Here is a 10,973-nt window from a genome sequence, read left to right as displayed (position 1 = left end):
GGACACAATATGAATATACATGGGATTACCCTTTGCACATCAAAATAGTGTAGAGAAAAATCTCTTACATTTTCTAAGTTCAGCCTGATGATTAAATGTAAGTTAGTAACAATACATGGAATAGTTCATTTACATACAGTACATCACCTAATGAACCTAACAAGGAAAGCAAAAACTCCAGAAAACAATTATTTCTGATCAAATTTTTTTTTATTGAAAAGTAACAAACATGTATAAAAAGAAAACAAAAAAAAAATTACAAACTTTGGTTTCCTTCCAACTTGGTCAGTATGCATTCAAGTGTGGAGTTTATGGCTCTCATATTCTCACACACCATCCTCCTCGTTGCCCGTTGGTACCTCTCCAGAGCCATATATTGCCGCATCTGCTGGCGATTGTGGAGGGCCAAGGAGTGAGACAGCCTCCTTAACTGTCTTTCTTGACAGTGGCACTTCACAATGCGCCGCAGAGGCTTGCATGGCTCTGGAGAGTGCGCGTGTCCTGGAGTAGGCTGCTGCATTGTGGAGGACGCGCCCGCGTCAATGGGTATGTCCTGGTTGGGGGATGCTGCTGAAGGGTGATGGAGATGATGCGCTGGAGAAACTGCTGGGGAGGAAGAATGGTGAGCCAAACCAGACGCGTCCAGGTCTTCGTCCACTGCATGTAAATCAAGAATGATTAATTCATCTTGATCTGTGAAGAAAAGAAAATATATTAGATAGATAATACAATAGAAATACACATGGCTTCTTCACCCTAACATTATATAAACGCAATTATCTTCCAGCCCTTGTAGACAATCATGTAACATCTTGAGATCTTTTCACTTACATACCATTCTTCAATATATGATATTCAGTGATATGCACCTAATCAATTTGTGTGTAGGAGAGAGTGGTTTCTTTCTGTGTCAATTCGCTGTGTCATCCCAAGTTTGCATAGCTGTGCAGGAAGGTGTAGTACTTTACTGTACTCTGACCAGGGCATAGCTGAGTGTCCTCCCCAGGCCAGGCGACCAGAATACAAAGGGATTCCCCTCTACACATCAAGCAGTGTAAAGGGGAATCTCCACAAGATTTTAGCAGCTTGGTGGCATGGCGCATCCACTAGGTCCCTATAGAAAATCTAAACGTGTAATGGACACCTAAGTGCTGACCGATACCACTAACTAATCTACCTTATCAAGAAAGACTGACTGACTGTCGCAAATATGGAAGAAAAAATATGCACTTGCAAGTAGAAAAACATTAGCTACACCAGCTATTAACATTACATACACCAAAGAGAAGCCATTTAAGCCATTGCATTAGGGACGACTTAAAAAAAGTTGTTTAATAAAATATAGCCGGCTACTAAGTTTTTAAAGTTGATAATTTTGTATGGCCACTTGGCCACTGATTGAATAAGCCCCACTCCTGTTCTAGGCTAGGTAGGTTACTCACTCCTGGTCTAGGCTAGTAGGTATAAAAGAGAATTTACAATTACTGAGCCTTCCATATCCTGGCAGCTGGTGCTTCATCTGCTCCTCTCTGATACTGCATTGTTGGTCTGGTCTCTCCCAGAGCCTTTAAGACCTATGCAGGTCTCAATAATAATAACTTCAGAAGCCCTAGACCATTTAAGTGGAGGTGAGAGAGGGTGCATGGAAATGTGTACGACCACTGGGGATCCAAGGATCAGTATGTCTAAAACTTTTCAAACAAGACCACTAGACAAAATTGAGCAGTTAAATAAAAACTCCAGGATACATGTAAAATAAAAATATATCACTAAACTAAACAGCCTTCCCTATGTGCATTGCAAACAATACACTGCAGAGTCTGAACTATAGCCTAAAGACTCAGACTTTTTATAGATATTTGACTGCACAAAGATCTACGAGGTCACAAGGCCATTTACAATTTTTTGCTTTAGATCAGGGGTCTCCAAACTTTTCAAACAAAGGGCCAGTTTATTGTCCTTCAGGCTTTAGGAGGCCCGGGTTGTGTCTGTGGCTAGCGGGGGTAGAAATGTTAGTGGCCCGGCATCAGTAAGAATAAATATGGCCTAAGGGTTAGTGGGCACTGGGCAATAGAACGTGTAGTGACCCTCTTAGTAGGAGGAATAATATCCCATCAATGGTATCAGTGGAGTAAATAATGCCCCATTGTTGGTGCCAGTGGGAGTAATAGTGTCCAAGGGATGGATAAAGGCTAGCAAGGGGCCACATCTAGCCCTTGGGCCACAGTTTGGAGACCCCTGCTTTAGAGATGCCAAAGGTGAGGCACCAGACATCATGAGGAAAGTGTTAATGCATGCATCAGGGGCATTCCAGAGATTGAACATGTCCAGGGACTGCCAGCCAATAGCTGGAGATTTTTGTCTGACATACCCCCTTCAGCCAGCTGTGTTATTCACGATGGCAGTGATTGGCTCAGACTGGGAATCTTAACTGCAGCAAGAAGGTGGCGTGATCAGGGAAGTGACGTTGAGGGTTTAACAAGCACAGGTAATGCTAACAGGAAGACTGGAATCAACTGCAGAGGCGGACTAATAAATAATTAATAATGGCAGCTCAACCAAAGCCTTGCAGAAGACATTTTTCTAGGTATGCCATCAGCATTTCATATTTAAAATACTATATTTGCCTGGAAAATACAAAAAAAAGTTATACTACTTACTCCCTGGACCTGACGCGCCTGGCTGTTGGACACCATCTTGAGCATCCCCAGCACTGCCAGCAGCTTCTCCAGGGCAGATCTCTTCCACCTCCTGCTCAGCCTCAGTAGCTGTTAATTATGAATAATATAGAAAAGAACATTACAATCTGCAGTGTACAACAATCTCACACATTAGTACAAGAACATTGAAAGATGTACGGTATGATCAATGATCATCACTCAGCAGCAGATACCAGCAAGATTATTATACTAACTTACATGTGGTCGTTGCCGCCTCAGCCTCCTCCTCCTGCGTCTCCCCCTCTGACTGGATGGCACCTATTTATTTAATAAAGGAGAAATGTTGAACGTTACAATGTTCAATCTTCAAAGAAACAATAATACTATAAAATTTATTATATTATCTCTATTAGCATGGCAATACAGGGCAGGCCAGTAGTCACTGGTCACTAATCTACAAGGCATTCACCATTTATAAAAAATCACTTAAAAAAAAAAAGAGGTACTTACCTGTCCTGGTTCCAGCGACCACCACTGAACAGGCGCCTTAGTTCAGACCGCGACGTTCTGTCAAATTGCGTAAGTTACGCAAACGCTTACGTTACCTGACAGAGCATCGCAGAGGCTCAACCTGAGGCTGTCAGTGCACTGCTTGAGCGAGAAGCAATGACACTGAAATTTACAATGGAAGGCTGGACAAATGGAAAAGGACCCACTGTATAGTCAGTCACTAGTACCAGTGGTGCCCCATCCATAGGGGGCGCCCGTGCGCCGCCCCCCCCTCCTGTAGTCCAAAAAAAAACGGGCCCTTTAAGAATGTTTATTTCCCTTAAAATTTATTTTTTACTTATACTAACTGCAGTGATGGAGGTTCGTCTATAGAGGGCGCTGCAGCGCCACCCCCTCTGGCTGTCGCAAATAACATACATTCATGTATTGCTTGAATGTATGGTATTGTTGCCAGCTGCCGCTGGTCTATTCAGATGGCCGGACCTTGGGCCCCCGGCTACCTGAATAACGGCAGCTGGTTGGCTGTGCGGAAGTGCCTATCAGAGCCAGCGTCAACAATGGTCACAGAGGCGACAAAGGGCACAGTTGCATCAATGGGTACAGTGGTGACAATGGGCACAGTGGCGACAATTAAAGGGCACAGTGACATGCACAGTGGCAACAATGGGCACAGTGTTAACAATTGCCGCAGTGGCTGCGTTTGATGGCATGGCACAGTGGTGATAATTGATGGCACAGTGACTGCATTTGATAGGCACAGTAAGGCTGCATTTATTTATTTTTTCGTTTGCGCCCCCCAAAAATTTGGAGCACCAGCCGCCACCGACGACGAGTACACTACTAGTACTACTACTAGTACACTACAGTACTTACTTCTTGGTGATGAAGAGGAGGACTCCAGCTCCTCCGCCCTCCGCTTCTGGCGGCGCTGGGCCTTGATACGATCTTTAAATAAAATCAAACACAACATGGTAAATGTTGGATGCTTGACAAATAAAATGCCCTGCACACAATGCAATCCTCAGACCAGGAAATAATATAGAAAAGAACATTACAATCTGCAGTGTACAACAATCTCACACATTAGTACAAGAACATTGAAAGATGTACGGAATGATCAATGATCATCACTCAGCAGCAGATACCAGCAAGATTATTATACTAACTTACATGTGGGCGTTGCCGCCTCAGCCTCCTCCTCCTGCGTCTCCCCCTCTGACTGGATGGCACCTATTTATTTAATAAAGGAGAAATGTTGAACGTTACAATGTTCAATCTTCAAAAAAACAATAATACTGTATAAAATGTATTATATTATCTCTATTAGCATGGCAATACAGGGCAGGCCAGTGGTCACTGGTCACTAATCTACAAGGCATTCACCATTTATAAAAAATCTGTTAAAAAAAAAAGAAGAGGTACTTACCTGTCCTGGTTCCAGCGACCACCACTGAACAGGCGCCTTAGTTCAGACCGCGACGTTCTGTCAAATTGCGTAAGTTACGCAAACGCTTACGTTACCTGACAGAGCATCGCAGAGGCTCAACCTGAGGCTGTCAGTGCACTGCTTGAGCGAGAAGCAGTGACACTGAAATTGACAATGGAAGGCTGGACAAATGGAAAAGGACCCACTGTATAGTCAGTCACTAGTACCAGTGGTGGCCCATCCATAGGGGGCGCCCGGGCGCCACCCCCCTCCTGTAGTCCCAAAAAAAAACGGGCCCTTTAAGAATGTTTATTTTACAAAAATTTTATTTTTTACTTATACTAACTGCAGTGATGGCGGTCCGTCTATAGAGGGCGCTGCAGCGCCACCCCCTCTGGCTGTCGCAAATAACATACATTCATGTATTGCATGAATGTATGGTATTGTTGCCCCAGCTGCCGCTGGTCTATTCAGATGGCCGGACCTTGGGCGCCGGCTACCTGAACAACGGCAGCTGGTTGTCTGTGCGGAAGTGCCTATCAGAGCCAGCGTCAACAATGGTCACAGAGGCGACAAAGGGCACAGTTGCATCAATGGGTACAGTGGTGACAATGGGCACAGTGGCGACAATTAAAGGGCACAGTGACATGCACAGTGGCAACAATGGGCACAGTGTTAACAATTGCCGCAGTGGCTGCGTTTGATGGCATGGCACAGTGGTGATAATTGATGGCACAGTGGCTGCATTTGATAGGCACAGTGAGGCTGCATTTTTTTTTTTCGTTTGCGCCCCCCAAAAATTTGGAGCACCAGCCGCCACCGAAACACTACTAGTACTACTACTAGTACACTACAGTACTTACTTCTTGGTGATGAAGAGGAGGACTCCAGCTCCTCCGCCCTCCGCTTCTGGCGGCGCTGGGCCTTGATACGATCTTTAAATAAAATCAAACACAACATGGTAAATGTCGGATGCTTGAAACATAAAATGTCCTGCACACAATGCAATCCTGAGACCAACCTTGATGAGCCTGGAGCTGGGTGATCTCATCCTCCCCTATCCCCGATAAAGGGTCTGCCTCATGGGGCAGGAGAGACACCCGTTTTCCTCCACGCCCCGGCTGTCTGCGTTTGCGCACAATAGATCTGCAAAAAAAAAAGAGAAGAGACACGGGTTCCATAATTAAACTAGAATTGTAATCTGAAAATGACATCAACACATGATGAGACACATGTAGAATGAACCCATAGAATGAAACATGCAAATGGAATTATTGGATTAGGCGCACTTTTTCATGTAGCTTAAGATTTGTAAAAAAAGTGTTGGGGAAAAAGGGCGTGAATTTGATTTGGGTATTACATCGCAGGAGCGTGCAATTGTGTCATTTAAAGCTGCAGCACGCTAAATATAAATACAACAAGGTGGCCTGGTCAGAAAGGGGGCATAATCTACAGGTGTTCAAGTGTAAAATAAAAGCACTTACTGCTCTGATTAGTGATAAACTAAGAACAAATAAAATAACTGTCATGAAAATATTCCTCTTACAATGATCGTGGCGAATATATTTAACCGCTAGCGCCTGCACTATTGTCAAATGACAGCTACAGCACAGACCCCAATTGCTGGGAGGACATCAATATATGTCCTCCCCTTTACGTGCGCTCCGAGTGCCCCCTGCACGGCGCGCTGTTATCACCGAGTCACTGAGACTCGGGTGATCACGGATCCGAGTAAGGGGCCCGGTCCATGTGATCAGCTATCAGCCAATGACAGCTGATCACATGATCAAAACAAAGCTTGGTAATCTTTTTTTTCTCCTCATGGTCACAGCGTGAGTAGAAAAAAAAGGCGCTCACTGGCTGTTCAGTAAGGGACATCGATCCCCAGTGGAAGAGGCAATTCTGCCTCAGTGGACATAAGTACCACCTGTCAATGCCCACAGTGAACACCAGCAGTGCCACCTGTCAGTGCTATACTACCACCTATCAATGCCCATTACTGACACCTATCAGTGCCACCTATTAGTGCCAATTCTCAGTGCCCACCAGTTCCACCTATCAATGCCCTTCAGTGCCACCCATCTGTGCAAGCTCTGGGTGCCCACCAGTGCCGCCTTATTGGTGCCCACCAGTGCCGCCTTACCAGTGCCCAGTGGCGTTGCGTGGGTTGTCAGCGCCCGCCCGGGGCAAGGTAAGTACGTTTCGGCCCCCTAATCCGCTGACTTTTCGCACGCCCCGAGTCCATTCCCTTCCTACAATAGTACTGACCTGCCTGATTCCTATACTGACCACTATACTATACACAGACCTATCTTATTCCTATACTGACCCTTACACTAACCCACCTGATCAACCACTACTCTACACACTGACCTACCCGATTCCCCACAGACTGCTACACAATACACACTGACCACTACACAATAAACTAACCACTGACCGCTACGCAATACACACAGTGACCGCTACACAATAAACTACCCACTGACCGCTACACAATACACACTGACACTACAGCATTGGTGCATTTTACTATAAAGGCATTGGTGGACTACAAAGCCCAGCATTTTACTATTGGAGGCTTTGGTGGACTACAAGGCCCAGCATTTTACTATTGGAGGCATTGGTGGACTACAAGGTCCAGCATTTTCCTATAGGAGGCATTGGTGGACTACAAGGCCCAGCATTTTCCTATATGAGGCATTGGTGGACTACAAGGCCCAGCAGCTGGGCCTTGTAGTCCACCAAAGCCTCCTACAGTAAAATGCTGGGCCTTGTAGTCCACCAAAGCCACCTACAGTAAAATGCTGGGGCTTGTAGTCCACCAAAGCCTCCTACAATAAAATGCTGGGCCTTGTAGTCCACCAAAGCCTCCTTCAGTAAAATGCTGGGCCTTGTAGTCCACCAAAGCCTCCTACAATAAAATGCTGGGCCTTGTAGTCCACCAAAGCCTCCTTCAGTAAAATGCTGGGCCTTGTAGTCCACCAAAGCCTCCTACAGTAAAATGCTGGGGCTTGTAGTCCACCAAAGCCTCCTTCAGTAAAATGCTGGGCCTTGTAGTCCACCAAAGCCTCCTAAAGTAAAATGATGGGCCTTGTAGTCCACCAAAGCCTCCTACAGTAAAATGCTGGGGCTTGTAGTCCACCAAAGCCTCCTACAATAAAATGCTGGGCCTTGTAGTCCACCAAAGCCTCCTTCAGTAAAATGCTGGGGCTTGTAGTCCACCAAAGCCTCCTACAGTAAAATGCTGGGGCTTGTAGTCCACCAAAGCCTCCTACAGTAAAATGCTGGGCCTTGTAGTCCACCAAAGCCTCCTAAAGTAAAATGATGGGCCTTGTAGTCCACCAAAGCCTCCTACAGTAAAATGCTGGGGCTTGTAGTCCACCAAAGCCTCCTACAATAAAATGCTGGGCCTTGTAGTCCACCAAAGCCTCCTTCAGTAAAATGCTGGGCCTTGTAGTCCACCAAAGCCTCCTACAGTAAAATGCTGGGGCTTGTAGTCCACCAAAGCCTCCTTCAGTAAAATGATGGGCCTTGTAGTCCACCAAAGCCTCCTACAGTAAAATGCTGGGGCTTGTAGTCCACCAAAGCCTCCTACAGTAAAATGCTGGGGCTTGTAGTCCACCAAAGCCTCCTACAGTAAAATGCTGGGCCTTGTAGTCCACCAAAGCCTCCTAAAGTAAAATGATGGGCCTTGTAGTCCACCAAAGCCTCCTACAGTAAAATGCTGGGGATTGTAGTCCACCAAAGCCTCCTACAGTAAAATGCTGGGCCTTGTAGTCCACCAAAGCCTCCTAAAGTAAAATGCTGGGCCTTGTAGTCCACCAAAGCCTCCTAAAGTAAAATGCTTGGTAGTGGGCACATAGACTTTCCGGCTTCGGCTGCTCCCTCCCTAGTCTCCCCAGCTGAGCAGAGTCCCAGCCTCAGCCTGTAGCAGAGGCAGGGTGTGCGCTGGGACAGGCAGCCAGTCCCAGGCCTTCCCCAGCGCACACTCTGCTAAACCATTCTCCCCCACCCGGCATCACGTCCCAGCGAGTCACGACACGACACTTACTTGGCTGAGCGGGAGACCGGGAGTCCCTGCAGGCGCCGCCAGACTGCAGAGCGCGTCGCCATCTTGGAGCCTCCGCAGCGCGCGCCGTTGCTATGACAAACAGGGCATCCCCTGCTTCCTTACAGGCGCGCCCGTGCCGGCCGTTGCGAGGTACTGGCGGGGGGGGGCTGTGCGCACAGTGGAGGAGCCGCTCACTGTAATATCAGCAGAGCTGCCGGTTGCCGGCGTCCCCCCTCAGCTCAGCCCGGGGCAGACACACCCCCTGCCCCCCTGGTTGTTACGCCACGGCCAGTGCCCAACAGTGCAGTCCATCAGTGACGCCTTATCGGTGACCATCAGTGCAGCCCATGGGTGCCCATTGGTGCAGCCTTATCAGCGTACATCAATGAAGTGATCAAATACCACCAAAAGACAGCTCTATTTGTGGGAAAAAAAGTGCTTAAATTTTTTTTTGGAGCCACACGCAATTTTCAGTTAAAGCGACGCAGTGCCAAAACGCATAAAACTGGCACGATCATTTGGCAGCCAAATTCTCTGGGGCTGAACTGGTTAAAATGTAAAAAAAATAAAAATAAATCAGACACGTTACTTACCGTTTTATGTCGCTGAATTTTTTACGACAGGCAGCCGGGTCACGCCGATGGTGATACATCTCCTCTACCTTTTTGGAGATCTCCTCCCACTTCTGCAATTTCCATTGCGGACTAGTCTCCCTGGAGCGGGGGCCACACAGCTGCATCCAGCAAGGAAACGTTTCATTCACAAGTACCTGACACTCAATATGAGTCCAGGTAATGTTACGCTTCCTGCTGGATGCAGCCCTCCTGGAAGCTTTTTTTTTTGGTGATGGAGGGGCTGTGGAATGTGTTGCAGCTGCTGCAGCAGCAGTACTAGGCTCAGGTACCTCAGCCTCCATGGCTGGGTCGAAATCCATGCCGTGGGATGCCACCATATTGGTTGTGTTGGAGATGTAAAGCAGGAGATGGAGACTGGAGAAGATGGAGAAACGAAAGTGAAACCACGAAATTGAACGTGGAAGATTCTATGACGCTTCGAATCGCCGATTCTGACATCGAAATCACCGATTCTATCATCGAAGGCTTATGGTGTATATCGAAAGTGCTAGGCAGAGATCTACATTTTTAAATTTCGATGTTCCGTCGATTTTCAGACGACCGCGTTACAGCGAAAAACGAAATAAATCAAAACGATTTTCGGGAGTAACTAACTAAATAGATTTATTAAAAAAAAAAAAAAATTCTGACGAAAACGAAATTACAAAACAAAATCTTTCAGTTTCCGCCACGTGTGAAAGGGGCATTAAACATTTATAGCCAGATTCATAGAGACGTTTAAGCCGGCGTATCAGTAGATATGTCGCAAATTGTAGCGTATTTCTGGAAACCAGATACGCTTAAATTAGGCTAACATATGAGCGCCATAAATCTCCTACGCCGTCGTATCTTAGGGTGCAATTTTTCCGCTGGACGCTACGTGGCGCTTCCGTTGAGTTTGGCGTAGAATATGTAAATCACTAGATACGCCGATTCACAAACGTACGCTTGCCCGTCGCAGTAAAGATACGCCGTTTACGTAAGGCGCTTTCCGGCGTAAAGTTAGTCGAACAAATAGTTGGCCTAGTCAATGTTAAGTATGGCCGTCGTTCCCGCGTCAAAATGTGAAAAATTTACGTTGTTTGCTTAAGTCGTCGGTGAATGGGGCTGAACGTAATTTACGTCCACGTCAAAACCAATACGTCCTTGCGGCGTACTTTGTAGAAATGCACAGCGGGATATGTACACGGACGGCACATGCGCCGTTCGTAAAAAAAACGTCAATCACGTGGGGTCACCAATTTACATAAAACACGCCCCCCTCATCCTCATTTGAATTAGGAGCTCTTACGCCGGCCCCATTTACGCTACCCTGCTGTAAGTTAGGAGGCAAGTACTTTGTGAATACAGCACTTGCCTCTCTGACTTAATGCGGCGTAGCGTAAAAACGATACGCTACGCCGCCTCAAAGATGCGCCGATCTCTCTGAATACAGCTATTATTTAACAGTTTTTGTTTTACAACAGTAGTATGCAACTAAGCTGATAGTATTCAGGGCCAGTTTTGCTGAAATGACAAACCGCTCCGAATAGGAACTATTGTCCCCCTTACCTGGGACTCTACAGTCTGCTGGTAGTGGTTATGCAGATATACCACATTTGTGTTCTTCTGCAGTTTACAACCCTGATAACAATGACAATACTGCTGTCTATTTAGTGGCAGAGAGTGTTAGTAGACTGTTCTCCTTTAAAAAAAAAATACTAAGCCAG

The 10,973-nt window shown here is 46.4% G+C and overlaps 1 protein-coding gene across 1 annotated transcript; it reads right to left on the bottom strand.

Moving 5' to 3' along the window:
- Positions 1-232: 232 nt before the first annotated feature.
- Positions 233-9,602, bottom strand: LOC120941309. Its single transcript, XM_040354629.1, has 8 exons — positions 9,244-9,602; positions 5,618-5,742; positions 5,460-5,531; positions 4,341-4,400; positions 4,044-4,115; positions 2,919-2,978; positions 2,661-2,768; positions 233-693 (listed from the first exon to the last, which is right to left on the bottom strand). Exons 1-8 carry the CDS (start codon positions 9,600-9,602, stop codon positions 257-259), a joined length of 1,293 nt encoding a protein of 430 aa, XP_040210563.1. The 3' UTR covers positions 233-256.
- Between the last annotated feature and the right edge of the window lie 1,371 nt (positions 9,603-10,973).

Source organism: Rana temporaria, chromosome 5, assembly GCF_905171775.1.
Source record: "Rana temporaria chromosome 5, aRanTem1.1, whole genome shotgun sequence".
In the NCBI taxonomy this organism is placed as follows: Eukaryota; Metazoa; Chordata; class Amphibia; order Anura; family Ranidae; genus Rana; species Rana temporaria.
This window is presented reverse-complemented; position numbering and strand designations above follow the sequence as displayed.

What these genes read in the sequence shown, in the direction of transcription:
- LOC120941309 (XM_040354629.1), bottom strand. Translation starts at nt 9,602, where the DNA reads ATGGTGGCATCCCACGGCATGGATTTCGACCCAGCCATGGAGGCTGAG. An exon ending in AAATTCAGCGACATAAAACG is followed by an intron (nt 5,743 to 9,243) that starts GTAAGTAACGTG and finishes TTTTTTTTGCAG; the next exon opens with ATCTATTGTGCGCAAACGCA. An exon ending in TGAGGCGGCAACGACCACAT is followed by an intron (nt 2,769 to 2,918) that starts GTAAGTTAGTAT and finishes CATAATTAACAG; the next exon opens with CTACTGAGGCTGAGCAGGAG.